The sequence below is a fragment of the Lampetra planeri genome, chromosome 25 (genome assembly GCF_965212315.1).
Source record: "Lampetra planeri chromosome 25, kcLamPlan1.2.h2, whole genome shotgun sequence".
NCBI classification, from domain to species: domain Eukaryota; kingdom Metazoa; phylum Chordata; class Hyperoartia; order Petromyzontiformes; family Petromyzontidae; genus Lampetra; species Lampetra planeri.
The window spans coordinates 9,432,048-9,453,463 of NC_136131.1; the positions used below are offsets into that span (position 1 = coordinate 9,432,048).

At 52.4% G+C, this 21,416-nt stretch overlaps 1 protein-coding gene across 1 annotated transcript in view; it reads right to left on the reverse strand.

Annotated features, from left to right (window-relative positions):
* Positions 1–2,157: 2,157 nt before the first annotated feature.
* The window catches only part of LOC144727431 (fasciculation and elongation protein zeta-2-like), a 46,638-nt gene continuing 27,379 nt past the window's right edge, over positions 2,158–21,416 (reverse strand). The window contains exons 3-9 of the mRNA XM_078606258.1: positions 20,542–20,658; positions 19,244–19,403; positions 8,696–8,964; positions 6,831–6,911; positions 5,274–5,349; positions 4,770–4,835; positions 2,158–2,230 (exon numbers count right to left, since the gene is read on the reverse strand). Coding sequence (XP_078462384.1) covers positions 2,214–2,230; positions 4,770–4,835; positions 5,274–5,349; positions 6,831–6,911; positions 8,696–8,964; positions 19,244–19,403; positions 20,542–20,658 — 786 coding nt within the window. The 3' untranslated portion in view covers positions 2,158–2,213. The remainder of the gene's footprint in view (positions 2,231–4,769; positions 4,836–5,273; positions 5,350–6,830; positions 6,912–8,695; positions 8,965–19,243; positions 19,404–20,541; positions 20,659–21,416) is intronic.

The window sequence follows — 21,416 nt, forward strand, 5'->3', positions numbered from 1 at the left end:
CCACGATGTGAAATCAATGGTCCCGATGTGCGGCATAACCAACCCCCTCCGCCACCACCCATAGAACAATGGCACAACCCCGAGGTGCCATTGGGCCTCCTTACAACCTGGAACGTTCCATGTTTGTGCAGGGGTGGGGGGGGGGTTTGAAGGATACATCCATGTGACTTGAATGGAGAATTGACGATGGAAGGGGCTTGACACGGGCGTAAATGTGAAATCCATTAAATTATTTGGCCCAAAGTGTTTACGTTTTGCCCCATACTAATTTGTACGTGGAAGCTGCTTACAGCACCGTGAATCAAAATGTAAGCATCTCGAATGTTATTAAGTTATTCATTTTTGTTTACCATTATGAAAACATAGGTAAACCATACAAGTTAATACGCTACATGGAATAAATACTGCATTATTATTATTATTATCACAAACCAAAAAAGCTACAAGTCCATCAGGATCTCAGAAGTTGCGTATGCAGTTATTACGTTCATTAATTTATGTACACTTTAAATAGTTCGCTATTAATTTCCTCTTGGGAAAAACAAGGAAAATATATATTTCAGTGCATAACAATGTGCTGTTATTTGCTTTGAGTGTACATTTTCTGAAAGAGCCAAGCATCTTAAACCAGCCACCGAGCGTGAGGAGTAAAACGGTAGCATCGGAAGCACATTCTCGACATCAGATTTTTGCAGATTTGATTTTAGCATTCGTAGAGCAAACCCAACGTAAGAGGGCCCCCCACCCCCATTCCCTTGGACCTCTCTTCCACTGGACAACCGAGCCACGCCAGGGCCCTGCCAAGCCATGCCGAGCGACTGTGGCAAGATGTTAACTACCTCGCTTGGTATGCAGGAGGTCGTGGGTTCCGACTCTGACGCCTGTTGTATATTTGGAGTTTGCATGTTTCTCTCTCTCCCCGTGGTTGCGTGGATTTTTCTCCGGGTCCTCCGCTTCTTCCCTCCACATTTAGACTCAACATGCGTTGGCTGCTAGAAATTTTCACGTGATAAGCCACTTCATTGAGCTATCATTTGTGGCCAGGTCGCTTCTGAAAGAGCTATATAGTTCAGTGGGCCTTAGCTGCTATAATAAAAATTGCTCATCGTTTAAATTTCGATTTAAAGCTTTCGTGACTGCAGGGATTCATATTCTTGGATCTTTCGGCACGTGACTTTACCGAAAGATCCAAGAATATAGCTCATAGTTTAGTAGAGCCAACTCGGGAGGGGCCACGTTATTTTTCCACTGCGGAACCCAAACCGTGCCGCCGACGTCGCAAACGCGTCAGGACGCGTGTCGGTGACGAGGCGACACACCGTGTTGCAGTGGCATCAAGTGACGGCGCACGAAAGGACTGCGTCATCAAATAGAACTCCTGGCCGCGCTTGGGCCCCGAGCCAGATTCAGGTGTCTCGCGAGGCCAGCGTAGCACGGTTTGGTTCCAGTTCGGCTCGGCACGGCAGACAGCCGGTTGAAAACCACCCGTACCGAGTGGGTCTCCTCGCGCTGGCTCGGCTAGCTAATGCCAGTGGAAAAAGAGGTGTTAACAACTGACACACCCTGGTTTGCTACGAATGCAAATGCTCGCTATTACTGCTTTAGGAAATAGATTTTGGTCAGTGCGCAAACGCCACATACTTGATTTTCGAGAAAATTCAGCACGTTGCTTTTTCGTTTTGTTTCCCGCTGCCCATGATCGATGGCGGGTCCAGCATTTCCGGCAGAAGTAGCGGCCTCTCGTTGCGCGCGTGCGCTGGTCGCTAAAGCTTTACAGTTGGGCTGCTTTGCTCCTCAAGACCGGCTCACACCCCGAAGATGTACGTACAGAGACAGCTGATCGCTCGCTCGCTCGGTGGGGTGGCGTGGGGTGGGAGAGAAAGACTCAAGTGGTGATGGAACGTTAAAAGCTCCGGTTCAAACGATATACACATGCCACGCCATTGCACATTGACCCACAAACGCTAGACTACGCACGCTTTACTCGCTACCACTCACGAATAGTGGACACCTAAACGGGGGGGGGCTATGGCACACCGTCCGATCGGCGAGCGTCGCCTCACGAGGTTCCCGTCGCGCGCCTCCTCCCCCCGCTGCGCTGCGGTCCAGCGTTTGTTCCCCATCGCCCGCCTCGTTCTCCTCCTCCTCCTCTTCCTCTTCCTCCTCCTCCTCTCGCTCCCTCCCACCCCCAACCCCCAGCCCCTTGTTCGCTTTTAAGTCGGACAAAGCACTGTGGAAAGGAAGAGGGAAGCGAAGCAAAATGAAAGCGACGAATGCGTGCGGCGCGTGTGCAGCACGAGCACATTCCTGGGAGGCTCAACGGGGGGGACACACACACACACGTGGCGAGCTCGCAGCCCCACCCTCTGCCCCGCCTACCTTTACACAACCCCGCCCACTCAACCCACTATCCCCACCCAGCGAGTGGCTTCCCTCTTGGCCGAAATTGGCCTCGCCTGTTCAGAGGCCCTGCCCACTACCCAGGGAGCCCCGCCCACTACTCGGGCAGCCCTGCCCTGCGCCCATGTCATTAGTCGAGAGCGAGGGCAGGACGTAGAAAATATGGGACAATATCTTGATTTTCGCAAATGCTCTGGGAGACTAGAGCAGCCTTTCTTAAGCCACTGCAACTGTCCAGTCCCGTTGAAACTGGGACATCCTGTGGTTGCTTTACACGTGTGAACATGAAAATAACACATCAGATGAAGACAAGGGCCTCCAGATGGTTCTGCTTGTACAACATTGCAAAGCCAATTAAGATCATTAGGAATGTGTGTGTTCATCGTTTGACAAACGTCATTGCAGCTATGCCAAATGCCGGATAATAAAATGCATTCATGTGCATAATCTAAGCTTGAATCAAACTGACATCTCAAGCGTAAATAGCGTTAAAAGACGACGTTTGCTTGGCAAAGTATACGACCAAACACCGGCTAAAGTCTAAACAGCACGACAAACCCATGACAATGATGCAGTGCGGTTAGCAAAAACGTGGCTCCACCTCCACTCCTCCCCCTACCCAGCCAGCAGAAGCCAAACAACCAATCACATGGCTGCGGACTGAGCTCCGTTACCGGCAAGCCACCGCCGATTGGCTGCTTTACTACGAGAGGGCGGGACTCGGTGGGTAGACGCGTAGGCGACAGGTGGGAAGGTTCGGGTAGAGCCAACAAAGGTCACGTAGGGTCACGTAAGGTCCGGGTCGGGTCAAGTAGGGTCGGGTAGGAATCACTACAAGGAGAGCGCCAGGTAAGGCTACGCAGAGTGGGGTTCGCAGGTCGTGATGCTCGCAGTCCACAACGCGGATACAGTGTTGAAGCCAAGGCAGCCTTCACTCAAGGCTGCCGGGGGGGGGGGGGACATTTAAACAAAATACACTTGTCTTCTTGGTTCTTTCGGTAAAGTCACGTAGAAGGGAAATAATAAAATAATAAAAATAAAACATAATAAAATAAAACATAATAAAATCATTGTTATATAATAATTATTATTTTATTATGTTTTATTTTTATTATTTTATTATTTCCCTCCTACGTGACTTTACCGAAAGAACCAAGAAGATGAATCCCTGCAGTCACGAAAACTTTAAATCGAAAAATACACTTGCATGGTCATGCATCACCCCGGATGCGGTAGCGAGTCAATATGGCATGGTGGCGGAAGGTTTGCTGGTTGGTGCGACAATAGTTGCCACACCATAGCAGCAATCGCTCCACCACCACCACCACCACCGTCTACTCCAGAAGATCAGAAGAGTGAGACATTTGCTTATGCAACGACCAGAGGGGGCAGGACTAATGCTAAAGCAGGGAAGCGAGGCAAAGTGTGCGTCGCGTCCACACGGACGGCTACGCGCAGCACCGCCACCGCTGCGGCCGCAAAGCCCCGGCGACACGTACCGAACTAATCACAGGTAACACAAGTTGCACAACACGGTGGGGGAGGCTAAGCGGCGAAGCTGAGAACAAACCTTGGAATAAAAAATAAAAAGTCCCTTCATACGAGAGCTATGTCGCAAAAACACACCGCACGCACCACACGCACCCACACGCATCACATGCACACACCACACGCACCGCACGCACCGCATGCACACACCACACGCACCGCACGCACCCACACGCCAACAAATGGAAAATCAGAGATGAACACGGCGGAAACATAACAATATGAAGACACGCGTTTTAGTTCAAAGGGAGACGGGACATGGGTGTGACATTTCCGAGAAAAAAAATCTTGGCTGTGAAAATAGCGCCTCCATGGTTACGATTTGCGATGCAAATAAAAGCGATATTTTGGTTAACAACGCGTTTCTCTGGTCCATGCCGCAGTCTGCCAGTCACTTCGTTAACCTTCACGATTCGCAGGTTGCGTTCGGCCCACGGAACGTGACCCAGAGAGCGTTTCGGGATGGGCAGTGTGTGCCGTCTTTCCCCGGCCCACTACCCCCTGAGCCTCACCGGTTTTTTTTTCGTATCTCGGAGCGAGCTGCAAGGCAAGAGTTTTAGCCACAGCTAACGTTAAAGGGGCGCCGTGGTGGCGAGATGTTACCTACCTCGCCTGGTATACAGGGGGTCGTGGGTTTAATCGCGACCTTCAAGTTTTGATATTTGGAGTTTGCAACTCTGTCTCTCCCCGTGGTGGTGTGGATTTTTTGTTCGTGGCTGATAATGCCGACGAGATATACGGGGTGGGGCGCTGTGCGTCGTGTTCCCATCGCCAGATGACTCGCCAACCCCAACCGGTAGTACGCGGTCACCTTATCTCACCTTTGAGGATGTAGTCTGTGAGTAGCGCTGGGACCTTGTCGCTGTCATCCTTCATTGCGTTTAAAACTGGAACGGAAAAGGTTTTTTTTGACGTTAGAGGATTATCGGCCGAGGCGGGAAAAAAATAACCAATGCACTCCCAATATTGACAGCTCAAGTTTCACGGGACGGAAGGCGAACTTCTGCGCTTGCTGACCTCGCCAAAAAGTTTACGGAATACGTTGTGGGATGCGTGTGTGTGCAGAAGCGTTCATCATCAAGCGACCCCGATTTCTGAACATTCTGCAGAAGTTGACGATGCTGGGCTGACAACATCTCGTACGCTCGGTCAGTCAAAACGTGACGTATTCACGCCGATCGATTTGGAATTCAAATAGCGTGACCATAATATGTAATAGAATAATTTTTTCGTTGCATGTACGTACAGAAAACCCATTACGTGCATAAGTAAAGGAAACAAATGAATCCGCGGTGGTGGTGGGGTAGAGTTTGAGAGGGACTCACTCTTGGTGAGGATCTGCAGGTCCTCCACGGACGGGGCACCCATCTTCTTCTCGTAAGGGATGACCGTCGTCAGATACTGGAGGGACGACGACACGGACGTGCAAGACAGAGAGAGAGAGAGAAGTCCTCGTGACCATCGCGGGAGAGCGGACGGCCAGGCCACCGAGCAGGCGGCCCCGGTGGCTCAGAGGACGGAAAGCCGAGCTGCTGGAGAGGCCGGGTTCGAATCCAGGCAACCGCCCGCGATTAAACTGGGTGCTCACTCAATTAGGTTCCGCACTTGAGATGTCACACGTGAGAAATCCGCTTTCCTGCTATGCACTTTGCACGCAGCCTTCGTTCATCAGACTCTCGACTCTTACTTGTCTCTCCATGGGTGACAGAGCACTCTGTTTCTCTGGACCAAGACTGTGGGAAGTGTGTGAGAGTTCCAATGGATTCTCTGTCACGTGTCATGACAATGGATAGCATAATCGGTACAAAATTGTCAATATTTGTAAGAAGAAATGTGAACGGCCGCCAGCTGGCGCCACGCGCCATTCCCAGGGGGAGGTCGGCAATGAAACGGTGGTGGCAGCTTCTTTAGCAGAGGGAGGTTGGCAAAACCTCGGCTAATCCGGACGTCAGGAGAATTATAAATGTCGCTGCTGCAGGCCCGTGGTGCAGCTCGTTCCGTGAGCCACTTGCAAGGAGGAAGGCGTCCGGGTGAAGGAGAGGACACTTCGATGGTCGCCCCCATTACCCCCCTACTGCCCCCCCCCCCCAAGGCTGAATTAACCTTTTTCACTGCGAGCAAAGAGCCGCTCTGGGAGCTGCGCACAAGCCCACGTAATGCGAGGTGGACACTCGTTACAAAGACGTCTGTCCGAGATGAGCGAGTGGGAGGCAAGCTTGTTGAGATTCGACGTGTGGGTATCTCATCGCCCCGGCTACGACCCCCTGTCCGCGAGCCCCCCCCCCCCCTTCCCTGCCCACGCAGGCACGCACTCGTCCGTTGGGATGATTTTGTCGAAACGGGGCGAACGTCAGCATTCAAGTTTATTTCGTTTGTCCAGGTGAGGGACTCAAAGAGGTCAGGATTAGGGTCTCAGTTGCAAGAGTGACTTGAGTCTCCAAAATGACAAGAGCAAAAACAAGGAAAATAAAGTACAGCAATGAAGCAAGTCGATATGAGAGCCAAATCAACACACGTCACAAGGTGAACTGCTTTAGATGGTAGTGGGCGAGCGGTATTGGACGTGTGGTGGTGGGTGAACAGTGTTGGGTGAGCGTTGGTGGGTGAGCGGGAGTGGGTGAGCGTTGGTGAGTGAGCGTTAGTGGGTGAGCGGCATTGGGTGAGCGGTAGTGGGTGAGCGGTAGTGGGTGAGCGGTAGTGGGTGAGCGTTGGTGGGTGAGCGTTGGTGGGTGAGCGGTAGTGGGTGAGCGGTAGTGGGTGAGCGTTGGTGGGTGAGCGTTGGTGGGTGAGCGGTAGTGGGTGAGCGGTGTTGGTTGTGTAGTGGTGGGAAAATGGCAACTGGGCGAGCGGTGGGTGAATGGGAGTGGGTGAGCGGCGGTCACCTGCTTCTCACATCCTCCGTTTCCGAACGTCTGCCTGATGCCGTTCTGGATGACGTTGGAGAGGTTCTCCATGCTGAAACGCTGCAGCGACACAGACAGAGCAATGTGACCCCGGCACGGGAGACCCAGAGACAGAGCGTCTCCTGTGTGTGTGTGGGATGAGGTGTAAACCACGGCTTAAGTTGATTCAAAATTATTTAATTTTCCTCCGGTTAGATCATGTGGGTATGTAAATGAGAGCTATAGCCTCTACCACATCCCGACAGAGGCACGCCAATCAAGTCGCCTCGTAGACAAATGCGCCAACTGATTTGCGTTTCAGAAAAAATGGTATGGAGGGTTTTAGGTTAAATGGACGTGAAACCTACACGATGATCTAACCCCCACTTCCACCCTTCAAAAAATTATTACGAATAATATTGGTCGGTTAAACCGACCGGCCGCTGGTAGACTGCAGTAGGCCTGGAGAGAGGACCGCAGTGGGAGACTCGGCACAGAGCAACTGGACACAACCGCTCAAGGAGGTTCCACGTGTGCTCCGTGTCATTGAGCATGAGGAGCAGTAGTCGTCTCGGCATCACGAGAGATATACTGGATGCAGTGCACCACATGAGAGCCTCTCTGCCCGAGTAAAATTAAAACCCCGAGTATAGAGAGTTGTGGGTTTGTTCATTTTTCATTCAAAGTTAATTTGTAATTTTGATGATAAAAAAAATCAATCTTTGAACAATCCATCTCGTCTAGCTGTCAGAACGTGTACCATTAAATTAATTTCTCATAGGAGCTCCCCTACTGCTTTATGCATGCCAATTTCACAGCCTAGGCAAACATTACTCGGGATTCTAATTCATCTGGTAATTTAATCAAAGCCCAAGCTAATCTTCCCAATGAGATTGGATGGCAACGAGGGGAGCGCGTCAGCGGCGCTGCCAGGCTGCAAACCCTGCCACCCCCCATCACTCCACTATTTTGCCATGTCCTCTTGCTGCCACCTTGCCACACTTCATTGCTGCCACCCGCTAGTTTGCAACACCACCACCTCACTGCCCTGCCAAGCTTAAAATCCTGCCACCCAACTACCTAACAAACCCCACCGTCACGCTGCCATCCCACCACCCACCATCCCAACCTGACCTGCCACCACCTTGTTAAACCTATGACCCTTCACATCTTCATGCCATGCTGGCATGCTTGACACCATCCCAATACCTACCCTCTTGGCACTTCACCACCTTGCCACCCCTTCACTCCTCCACACTGCCTCCCTGCTATCACTTTACTCCCACTTCCCACCCTCATGTCACCCTGCCACGGCATGCTGCTGCTATTCTGGCATCCTACCCCTCTTGCTACATTGCAACCGTGCCACCCCATTAGCCCGCCATTCTCCCGCCTCATCACCCTACTGCCATCCCATCATACCACCAACACCACCAGCCCGCTCCACCCCCTACCTCCACCACACCACCTCACCACCAAAACCAACCATCCGCCACCTCATAGTGCCATCCCACCACCACAAACACAACCCCACCACCACACTGCTACCACCATCGTCATCATGTATGCATGTATGTATATTGAACTTCTTTCACATCGTACGTAGCCAACCGTGCTAACCGAAGGTGTGGGGAACCAACCACCACCCCCCACCACCAATGTCACCCACACCACCACCACCACTGCCACCACTGCACAACTGCCACACCACCACTGCACTACTGCCAACCACCACCACCGCTGCACAACTGCCACACCACCACCACCGCCACACAAGCACCAACCTCCACACCACCACCCTCACCGCCGCTCCAACGCCACACCGCCACCGCCACGGCCACCGCCGTCACGGCGCCACCACTCACCGCGCTGGGCATGCGGGCGCCGGCGCGCTCCGCCCGGCTGTCGCCGGCGACGCTGCGGCGCTTCTTGCGGCGGAGCGACTCGCGGTGCTCCTTCTGCTTGTTCTGCACGTCGATGAGCGCCGAGATGAAGCTGTTGTTCACTTCCTTCTCGAAGTCGAGCTCGTCGCGCCGCGCCAGCTGCGTCACCAGCTCCTCGGAGAAGCTGCGCGCCGCCGACTCCATCTCCTCCAGCAGCTCCGTGAGCCCCGCCATCGACATGCGCTTCAGCCCTGCGGCGCATCGGCGCGCGGCCACCAGTCACTTCGAGTTTACTGACGACGCTTGCCGCCGCCGCTGCTCGCAACAATAAACTAAACTAATTGTTTTATTTTTACCACGTTTGTTTGCATATTTTGCCACAAGTACGTGAGGTTCATGCAGACTTGATGCCTTGCAATAGGTATCTATTTGGTGTTTGAACATCTTAACACCTGCTTCATTGCCAGAAAGTGTAAAGTCTATTCACATGTTATCGTCATTGTCATTGCCCCGCTGCTGCTGCTGCTGTACATTCGCACAGGAGTGTTCAATCCACACCTATTACACAGACACTTACAAACTAAACTCCCCAAAAAATATTTGTATTTTACCAGCTAAGGCCTACTAAGCTATATAGATATTTTTCTAAAGTGACCTGGTCACAAATGATAGCCCAACGAAGTGGCTCAACATGTGTAACTTTACAGCAGCCAAATACTCTAAACGTGTGATGTCGATTCTAAATGTGGAGGGAAAAACCGGAGGACCCGGAGAAAAATCCACACGACCACCGGTAGAACATGCAAACTCCAAATATACAGCAGGCGTCAGGGTCGGGATCGAACTCACGACTTCCTGTATTCCAGGAGAGGGAGTTAACATCTCACCACCGTGGCGCCCCCAACCACTATGCCACCGTTCCCCACAACTGCCACCGCCACCAAAGCCACAACCATCATCGGCACTGCCAAGAAACCAGTAGTAGGTGCTTGCCAAAAAGTTGCTCTTTAAACCGACGGCAATAAAACAGAAATATCGGCTAACGCAAGGCTCATACACGCTTCAGCGTTTTACTCCTGAAAGCCAAGCGCTATCGATTGCCGCCCACATGACAAACGGTGCAAAGCAGCGGCTCTCCCAGAGAGAGACCACAGATGGATCGCGTGACCTTTAATTTGTTAGAAATCTGTTTCCGCATTTTATCTCAATCGCGCCATCGTTATGAGACGACAGCGCAGTCAGCTTTGCAACCCACCAAGTGGTAGAATACGACGCAAGGAAGTGGATATCATCACAAAGTAGCCTCTGGGATGCCTTCGAGTGATGTCTGCTTCACGCAGCAGAGGGCAGCACTCCCCCACCCGCCCAGCTACAGAGTAATTGTCTCGTGAATTATCCATCGCATGACAAGCCAAATTCTCAAGGCAATATTTTGAAGCGCAAGACCAAATTGTGCACGACAGTTTTTTCTTCTTTCTGTGGACTCATTGGTGACCGGGCTGAGACCATCAACACACCACAAATTGAGAACTCGGCTTTAATTTACGGGCTGCTGCCTGGATTGAAATCCAGGATCTCGGCGGACCTCTGACCTCCGAGGAAACCTGGCCACTTCAAGATCGGGTCACTTTTTTTTTTGTTAAACAACAAGACAAGCTGCCTGTCCAAGTGCTTATGGCTCATCTGGATTCAAGAGCCTTCCCCCAGTTTAGACGAATCCCATCTCACTGTTTAGCATTGTAAAGGAATTTGAACGTCTCCAGAGTAAGTGCCAACAGTTATGGGAATTGACCATACTTCACCACGCTGGTCAGTGCGTATTGCAAAAGAGGGTGCGCGCCGATGACAGATCCTGATATGACGCGGCGCTGCTTATCCGTGTCCAGGGATTTAACTTAGGTCACCAGATTCCAAAACTAAAGTGCCACCCATACATCTGTAGCCAGAAAAAGGACAAAGCCAAAGATCCCCTGTATAGCCTTTCATAGACTCGTGGGGTAAGTGCTGTTAGAGAGCACCGAAGAAAGGCTGGCACACAAGGGGGTGAGTGGCCAGCAACCATGCCCAGCTGCCTTTGTCTTCCCGGTGCTGATATTTATACACCTTACCAGTAATTCACGTGAGGCTAAGTCGACCTAGGGGAGGCCCAGCAACGGTTCAGATAATCGTCACTGGGTGTTGGCCATGAGCGGCGATCGAACTCGGGTCGCAGGGTTCAGAGCAGTGCGCCAATCGCTTCACTACTGCTGCCCACAAGCCAGAAACGCAACCGCCCACCCCACAAGGATGCAACCGTAGCAGGGCCCCTGCCGTACCCCGTGTACCCGACCCGACACCACCCTGCCGGTGCAATCTAACATCGATCAATAATGTGACATCCACAGTTACATTCATTGGAGCTGATCACAAAGAACAGTGGGGGGGTAGCAATTCAATTTCATTAACGACGTGATCAAATTATTGGGAGGAACGTAATCGAATTTTTCTACATTTTGAGAGCTGACCGGATGGCTCAGAGGTCAAGAGCATCGAGCTGGCACCACTGATGTCCTGGGTTTGATTCCAGACAGCCATCTGTGATTACACATTTTCGTTCTCAAGTGCGATGAGTTTATGGCCTCAGCCTGATGATGGATGATTGCACATCCACACACACACACACGTAAAAAAACATCACTTACAAATGTGGCTCTGCACTTAATTTGGTTAAGTTCCAGCTCTGAGAATTAAAATATTTGTTTAGCTGTCACGTGACTAACATGACTGTTCGAGGCAGAGTGATAAAATGCTGCCCTTCTAACTGTAGCTCTATGACATCAGCTTCCACGGGGCTCCATTCTCCAACACAAACGGGTGCGATGCTTTGCGAGAGATCCAAATGGTTTTTTACACTGGGATTTAGTTTTTAATATATAAATAGGGAAACAACCCACTGGGGTTAAGGTGGTAGGATCATGGAGTTTAAATCCTCATCGGGGTGGTTGTTTTTTTCACGCTGTCCTTTACGATTTGTGCTGAAACCATCAACTCGCTGCACTTGAAGGCCCCGTTTAATCACAGGCAGCTTTCTCCTGGATTCAAACCCAGGATCTCAGTGTTCTGGACCCCCCCCCCCCAGCCACCTGGCCACCTCGGTGAACTCGGCGCTCTGATCGAGTGACCCATCCCGGCCAATACGGGCACATGCGAGATTGCACGAGTGCAACCAATGGATGAGCACGCTGTGCCGTTGGCCTGGACTCAAAAAGTCAAGGGGCAATTCTGCCCACCCACACTTAACGTTGGGAAAACAAAACCAAATCAACCCTTTCACATCACGTTCCATGCGATGTGTCCCACCCGCTAACAGTTAAGCACCAGTGCTGCAGTCATTTAAAATATAAATAAATAGATTTTGCATTTCATAACCACGTTTTTTTTTAATGCCACAGCCCCATTAGGAGGTAACCTTCAAGGATTTACGTTTTCACTTTGTAAACGGCACTGCGGGTGCATGCCTCCTTCTGCTAATGGGAGACGCGCGAACGTGACCTCTGCCAGGGAGGCGGGGAAGGCTTGCTCACCACAGGCAGACTAACTCATCGGCGGGTGGGTGAGTATTTCTGCCTATTTGCAGTGGTTCATGGCTACGCACACTTTGGCACCTTCCCTCAAAACCGCACGAGTATTCCCTGCCTTCACGAACGCTGCGGGGAAAAAAACACATTGGCCCAGGAAGCGTCTCCTCCGATGGATTATGATGCCATTTTATCATTTAACACGGTCAACCACATCCTTGTCTGCTTACCTAATGTATGTTGTTATGCTTAAGAATTGTGGATTATTTTCACCTGTTTAAATGTTTTTTTTTGTAAAAAATATTATTGCACATGTCTGCTTATGACTAGATCGCGCTGAACGCATCCACACCTGGAAGCGAGCTGGGATCGGACCTGGAAGCTGAAATGATGGGCGACTATCAGTCGTAACAAAATGGGTGTTATCGGCTGTGGGATTACCCGGTGGCTTGCACAGCGAAATCCAAGACTGTACTTGCATTTCGACGTCATCACAACTACGCGCCAGGCCTTCGCCAACCCAAACCGCGTGGTCGAACATCGGCCATGACCGCCAAAGGTGTGGGGATATGCCCTCATCTCTCATCCAGCAACGGATCGGCAAAGACGTGGCACGCCATGTGACACCGTCGGGCGACCGACACCCGAGCGATGCGGTAAAGCCAACGGCCCGCCCGCGCCCATCTCTCTCGCCGCCCACCGCTATGCGCCCCCGAGACGGAGCTCTCCACCGGTTTCCACGGCCGACCCGCGGCGCCCCTCGCGTGCCAAAGCTCAGGAGGAGAAGGCGGTCATTAAAGATTCATCACGCTCCTCCAACCCACGGGCCGCGCCTTCGGCATGGATTATTTAGAGGACAGCGCTCCACGGGGCTGGGTTACGTGCCGCTTCAAGCAGCAGCAGCAGCAGCATGTCCGTACGTGTTACATGCACAGCCCCTTGCTGCTAGACGGGGGGTCCCTACTAGCAGTGGATGGCGGGGAATGCGGACGTGGGGGCAGGCACAGAGTACGGTACGACAATTGATTTTGCTGCGTTGACCTCTTGCTGCCCGCAATGTAGACGCGCGAAGCCAACAACGATCTGCGCCTGGCGGTCGCTCATCCAAGCACCATCCAGGCTCAACCCCTGCTTTGCTTCTGCGAGCCCAGGCGATTCTCGTCTTCAGAGGCAACAACATCGGGCAGCAGCAGCAGCGGCTAAGCCATTTAAAACGCACCATTTGAGATGCGAAGTAAACAAAAGCCCCGTGAAGGAGGCCAGGCGACCCAGAGGTCTAAAGCATCGGAGCTCGCACCTCTGAGCCGCTGCGTTCGAATGCGGGCTCTCAGGTATCGCGAGTTCAGCCCGGTCACCAATAAAACACCCGTTATATCCAATCTGACAAAAAATTCTAGGCCTGAGAAATTAAATGACGTAATTAACTGTAACGCGACTAATTATTTCATAGCAAAGTTGTCTTATGGGAAAAAAGTGTTCTGGCGCTCCCACTGTGTAAAGAATATAAAAAGGCCACCCCTGAATGGTATTTTGGCAGGAGGCCCGTGAATGATGCCTCCCACAGCCGCGCTCCGACTCCCACCGGGGGCCACGCGCCGCTCACTGCGAGGTTTCCAAGGGGCTTCTTTCCGTCTCGTGACACGAAGTCAACAGCACGCCGATTGATAATCGGGAGAAAACTGCAACAGAATATATAACTCTATATTTTTTTGTAACATTTTAAACCCGTGCCGAGTCACACAGGGGTGGAACATTTCCGAGAGGATGTTCCGTCAAGAGACGTACGTACATACGTAGGTTGACCTTCTTTCGCACCGTACGTAGCCAACCGTGCTAATCGGGGGTGCGGGAAAAGACGTGCACTTATCAGAGGTTACAGTTCCCTTTTTAAAGGGTGGCAGAGACAGGCGGGCGAGTGGGCAGGCGGGCGGGCGGGCAGGCAGGCGGGCATTGCTTCTGGACCATTTAATCCACCGCTATCGCAGGCCACGCTAACCAGTCTTGTTTCGAGCAGCGTGGCGGTGAGAAAGGGGTCGCGGGCCGGTCGGCGCGTGGCGGTGGCGCCCGTCCAACCGCAACACAGCCGACAATCGCCCAGCACTCAGGGGCATGGGCCAAGCCAGCTTCTCTTTTAGGGTTGAAAAATACACCGGCGTATTGGTGCCTGCAGTGCAGTACTCGTCTTGGATAGGCTGAGAGGTGGATATGTTGGTAGGTAGGTAGGTTGGCAGGTAGGAGAGTGGATGAAGAGGTAGGTTGGTGGGTTGATAGGTGGACAGGTAAGAAAGTGGATGGATAGATAGGTTTGATAGATAGTTGGGAGGGAAGGCAGTTAGATTGGTAGGTGAGTTGATAGGCGAGTTGATAGGTAGGTGTGGTGGATCTTTTGGTCGGTGGATAAATAGCTTGGTAGACAGGTGGATAGGCATACAAGTCGATACGTGGGTAGGTACTGCATGACTGTTTCATTGTGATGTGAGTATGGCCGTGCGTCTGTGTGTGTGTGCTCAGCGGGCGTTCGACACTTCACGTGGCTTCAAGGTCCACATGGCCTGGCACAAGCGTCGTGGTGACGTCACCGCCACTTAGTGGCGAATGGCGGTTGTTGTTGTTGTGTGCTCTGTTGGTGGGGAACCCAGGCAGATGGGTTAAATCCTCGGCTACGGCTAAAATCAGTGTGATCAGAACTACTCCAGTTGAAAGGAGTACCTGGTACAGTACGCAAACTTCGGCACTGGGGAGACAAAGGAGGCTATGCGTGGCGCCGGCCACATCATCCCCTTGTGCACCGTGGGTGCTCGCTAACAGCACCCTGGCCGGTCTGGTCACGGCTACATGAAGGGAATCTCCGTCTCCATTTGCGCAGAACGCAACGGCGGATTCCGTCCCCTGACATCTGCGTTACAGTCGTCGTCACCGCGCAGTGAACGCACAGTTCGAGATACAAAAAGAAACGCGCACACACTACAATACGTAACTCCACAGCCTGCCGGGAATGGAAGCAATAGAGAACGAGTGCGTGTGTGCGTGTGAGGTTTGCGCGCCTAAGCCGTTAACGTTTGCGAAAACCGGGGGGCGAGTTGGACATATATATAACAATAATCTGTATCGCACGGAGAAAGAATTTAGTGCCGTCGGGGTAGAAATTGAGAAATCATTACGGCCGGCCGATTTAATCACGCGTGCCGGCAAGACGCGTACAAAATAATGGGGAGCGACACATATCCTAAAAAAAATAGGGGAAGGCAACGTAAACACCGTGCGCTGGAATGAGACTTCGTCGCTTCGAGCCCCGTCGAAATGTCGAGACTCGTCGCGACGACGGAGACGGGAGGGGAGGTGGTAAAAAAAACAACGGGGGAGAGCCGGGGAGGGACAGAACAGACGAGTCGGCTCATGCATTATTCACGACCGCAACCGCTCAGAAATAGTAAAAAAATGAAATAAATTCTGCTTCTCCGCCGATGCTTACAACAACCGCACGCACCCACCCACCGCAGAAACGCCGCGACCCCCAAAATCCCCGCCGAAGCACAGCGTAGGGCCTCCCTCCCATGACAAGGCCCCCAGCATGGCAGCTGCTCCCCCACACCCCGTTCCACCGCGGAGAGCGGCCGCCTCTTTGTAAATGGAATCGTGAAGAGATTACGGCCACCCGGATGTTTTGATTAAAGAGCTTCCGAAACAGCAACACACACGCACGCAAGCGTACACGTGATACGGGGTATAATAAACAATAACCGAATGTAATGCGATTGTTTTAACAGGCTGAGAAGATAAACAATTGAAATATTACATTTTAACAACACATTCATCGCACACACACACAAACAAGACAAAGATCCCCCGTATAGCTTTAACAGACTCTTTTTGCAAGTGCTGTTAGCGAGCACCTATAAAGGCCGGCACGGCACACGAGGGGGTCGGTGTGCCAGCACCACGCCCGGCCGCCTTTGTCTCCCCAGTGGCGATGTGTACACATCGCACCATGTAGTCCGTAGAGGCTGAGCCGACATAAGGGAGGCCCAGAACTGGTTCAGATCATCGATACTGGTGTTGGCTGTGAGCGGGAATCCAACTCGGGTCGCCGGGTTTATAGCCCAGTGTGCTAGCTGATGCGCCACCGCTCCCCATAAAAAACACACACACACGCCAAAACACACAATCATATTCGTCTCCATTTCAGCGGTCAACAGACAAGGTGCAGCTTGTACCATTACAGGCTGCTGCTGCTGCTGTGGTTGGTGTAATGAGTGTAACAACGGCCCTCGTTTCCATGCAAGCATGCATACATGCATGCTATTAGCCGCCACCGGCTTTCATGCAAATAAACGAACGCACGATGGATAGCATGAGCTGGGGAGTGCGCCGCAATTATTATAATAACCTCGCATTCCGGGATGGCGTTGGGGAGGATGGCGGTGGTGGTGGGGTGGGGGGGGAAAGGAGGACACACACAGGCACATCTTTACAACCTCGCCGCTATCGAGCATGCACATTTCCAATGCGGGGGGGAGGGCGTGGGGGGGGGGGCGGGCACGCCGACGGCATTGTTTCAGGGCCGGCTTTCTTTGTCCAACATGCACGACTGCCATGGGCAGCCGTGCATGTTGAGTCCCGTAGCACAGACAGGGGTGGGAGGCCACGTCCTCCTTACCAAGGGCCACGTAGCCAATGTGCTTTTCCTGCTCAAGCGAGCATCCAGACATTGGGTGGTGCTCATCCCCACCCTCGCTGGCTACGGGCCCTGCAGAGCCTCATTCCTATGGTGTGGGGGTGCATCTAGCCCAGGGGTCGACAACCTGACGCTATTTATTAAGCACCACCACCACCACCGTCTCGTAATCACGTGCATTGCGGCTCTTGAAATTAGTTAGTTTTTTTTTTACAGAATTTGAACAACAAAAAAAGGGCTCGTCTTGTTATCTTTATTTCCGAACACCTGGTCTAGTCATAGGACACAACCACTGCAGACTTGCCGACAAGGTGGGTACTCGTTTTACTGGCCCTGAAGGGATGATGGGCTGCGTCAACCAAGGCCAAATAGGATTTTTAAATAGATTTGGCGAACCACACATGAAATCATACATAAATAGGGCTTGAGCATGCTAAACTTGGAAAACACAATTTTTTAGGTTGAAAAAATTCCCCTCCAGCATCCAACTAGTGCGGCTAACATGCTCACAGTGACGGACAAAGAGCTGTCCGGTTGCCAGTTCAAAGTGGTGGGTTTCGTGTGGGCGTGGGCCGTATGGAACTAAGCCCCACTCCTGTCTTAGCGGATCAACGGGGCACCTGGGCCAGCGGTGGGGGGGGGAGGGGGAAATCCCCAAAACAAGAGTGAAGCGCCGTCCACCACGGGAGGTGTGAGACATCTCCCGCCGCGTGCGGGCGACAGGGACGCGCTCAATCGCTGGCGAGAATGGGAAGCGTGTGGCGGCGGTGGGTGGAAGATGGACGCGGCAAAGTGTTCGGTGACATTACCTGGCGGCACAGCTGCGGTTGCAAGAGTGCAAGGGGCACGCGGACAGACAGGACAAGAGGAGACAAGACAGCTAAATTAAAAACGGGCGACAGACAGCAAGGAAGCGGCACGCTCGACAAAAACGAAGAGGACATCCACCGCGAAGATGGAGCGATGAAACCATCCCGTGCGCAGATGCCGGGTGGATTGTGACATCGCGGGACCGCGAGAGACTGCGACGGCTTTACGGAACCATTCACCCAGCAGTGGTCTGATCGTGGCCGCTGACGACGAAAATGACCACGAACAGCTGCAATGGACACAGCGGCGGCACTAAAACGGCGACGCCGCACGAAGTGGGCTGGGTTGGCGGTGCGTTCGCGCTGCGTGAACGTGCGAACGCACAGCCACTTTGCCGCGTTCTCCGACGGCCGAACTGAAGGACGCAAACCGGGAAAGGAGACTGCTGCAACTGGCCCTCTAACCCCGTCTACGCGTGCAAAGCCTGCATTGCTCGACACCGGACACGTCCACTTTGGGGGGTGAAGTTGCGGGCGGCTTTCTTTGTCACTGTAAAGTTCTCAGAATGTTTTGTTATTATTCCTACTGATACGACGATTGCTTAGCCAGGAAAGCCTCACCGAGTCTCCCGGCTAGCAGGATCCAGACATTTTTTTTTGCAGTGAAGGAGGGGAGATGATTGCTATGTACATTGCAAGTGAGTAATCTGCTTTTATTTTTCAAATTTGGAAAATTCGAACCATGAATTGAGCACCCATGCAAAGAAAATGCAATGATTCTTATAGCATGAAGCTATTAAGTATAAACAAAACATCGTCAAAACCTGGCAGGGCTTTTGGAGATGGATGCATTTATCCAGCAGAGGAAGATAACCACTTGCTCTTCGCAAGCCATTGAGAGATGAGGATGCAGGGTTTACGTTGTTGTTGTCGCTGGTCGTCTGGAGTAGCACGTGACCGGTGCAGCCACAGACATAGCAAGGGGTATACTGGATGTGGTGTGCTGGGTGAGGATGTACCTATACATAAAAAGTGACTAGCGTGGTGAAGTATGACGAACAAGCCCCATGACCCACACGGCGTAGGTGTTGTCTCATCCAGCAGCGGAACGAATAAAGGGCTGTACATGTATGTGACGGTTGTGGCAAAGGTTATCGTGCAATAATTAACTTGCTCATATAAAAGTCCAGATGACGATGGTGCCGATGGTGGCCATGACGATGAAACTGGCCATGACGATGAAACTGGCGATGACGATTGTGATCGCGACAGCGATTGTGATGTAGACAATGTCGGTGGCGATGATGATGACAGTGACGATGACGACATTGACGACGATGATGGCGACGATAATGGCAGCGATGGTGTCGTGCGGCGCAACGCGCTCGGAGACACTCAGAAGCTAAGCAGGATGGAGCATGGGGAGAGCACGCTTGTGGTGTGTGTGGGTGACCACCACGCAGTAAACACGGGCGTGGGAAATACGCACGGTCCTGGCAGGAGTTGTTGGTGCTCGATCGCTTCAGGGCGTTGATCTCCTGCGAGAGCAGAGAAAGGCGGTCGGACTGCGTGGGGGTCTCCTCCTCCTCCTCCTCCTCGCCGTCCGGAGACTCCTGCATCATCATCATCTCCTCGATCTCCTCGATCACCTGCGGACGCGAGAGATGTACGTCACCACTGGTCGCGCGAGAGTCCCCATCGCCGTCGCGCGAACCCAGCGGTGGAGGTGGGGGGGGAGCTCCTCTTTACTGAGGTGTCGAACGGGACTTTGAAAATACCTTTGGCGGGGGACACACGTTAGCACACGCGCCTGAACGCTACGTCACTGCCAAGAGAGGCCCTTGCAGTGACAGAAGTGATTTGAGCGTGATACGATAAGGAACACACGGCGTTGCCATGTTGAAGATAAATTGCCCTTTAGCACCCGATTATCGCGGCTAAGATGCTTGCAGTGGCTGCCTTGGGTAAGTCCCTTTGTGAATCCCATAGCGCAGGGGGTGGTGGAAGCTCGTCCTTACCGAGGGCCGAATAGGAATTTCAAAGCGGAGGGCCTCATACGGCCACGGGCCGGCCGTATGACGCGAGCGACGTCACGGGCCGCATCCAGCCTGCGGGTTGAAGGTTTCCCTACCCCTGTGTTAACCTTAGAGGAGTGCCGGTCGCCCCTCCCCAGCGCGTCATGAATGGAACGCACTGGCGGAGGAGAGGGGAAGTTAAGCGGGCCCTCTCCATCTATTTCGCCTGTGTTGACTACTTAAAAGGATAATGACACAAAGGTCTACCTCCCGAGGGTGAGTGCATAATGTAGGCGTTTGTGTGAGTGCTTGCGCGTGTGCATCTGCCTGTGAATGTGTTGGATGCATATATGCATGAATTAGTATGTTCTTGCATGTGCACGCGTATGCGGGAACGTGTGCCTGTCTGCGTGTGATGTTTGCATGTGGTGTTTGTGGGGAGCGGCGGCATAGTGGTTAGCGCACTGGCTACGAACCCGGTGGCCTAAGTTTGATCCCCGGCCATGACAAACAGCAGTGGTGATTATCTGATCCGATGCCGGGTCTCCCACGACTTAGCCTAAAATGAGTACCTGGAGTGGTGTGTAAACATCAACACCGGGGAGACAAAAGGCGGCCCCCGGATGTGATACCTGGCCACACCACACCCTTGTAAGGCAGTGCTGGCCTTGATTACGTGCTCGCTAGCAGCACTTGCATTGCGTTCAAGGCTACGCGGGCGGCCACTGTGCGTGCGAATGTGAGCGAACGCGTGCGCGAGAGGGTCGCCCACCTGTTCGGCAGTGAAGATGGGCTCATCGTTGATGCACGACACGATGATGGAGTGCATGTCCAGCTGTTCTCGGAGTTCCTCATCATCCGACAGGTCGAGTGTAATGCCCTCGGGCTCCTGCCAATCACACGCAACGCAATTCAATCAATCATCATCATCATCGTTATCTCCACGTTCTTCTTCGTGCGGCATACCAATCGCCCTAGGCCTCCCACCCACCCTCGCCAACCCGCGCTGAGACGAGCACGGTGAGGTATGGTCAATTTAAAAGTGTCGCAACTGACACGATGTAGGGAGGCCTTCATCCAGCAGTGGCATGACAAGTAATGACATACGACCCGTTTAAATTATTCATCTTGATTGGCAATCCACTCCATTGTCCTCAACAGCAAGTCCTAGGACGTGCCTATAATGGTGCAGGGAAATTAGGGTAATCATCAAAGTAATGTCAGTGATGGGCAAATGATTTAATTATAAATGAGCTCAGAGCGGGTTCAATGAAGCTTCTTGTACGCAAAGCGGCGATTGTGGTATTCGCGCGCTTATCTGCAAATCACTGCCTGCCGCTCAGCCGACGAAATGGGCTTCAGTCACACCTTTATCAATCATATCATCCCCTATCACGACCTGCCAGACTCTTCAGTGTCATACTGTTAAGTAACATTTCACCCACTGAACCATGTGATATAGAAATAGCATTTACCAGCTAAGACCCACTGAGCAATCGAGTTTTTTTTTAAAGCGACTATTCACGTAGATATTTATAGCAGCCAAATACTGTGAAACAGTAACAGCCCAATTTACGTCTCCCACTTTTAAGTCTTTGCGCAAATTCGTCGTCACTTTATCATCAACACCGCTACCCGACTTGCGTC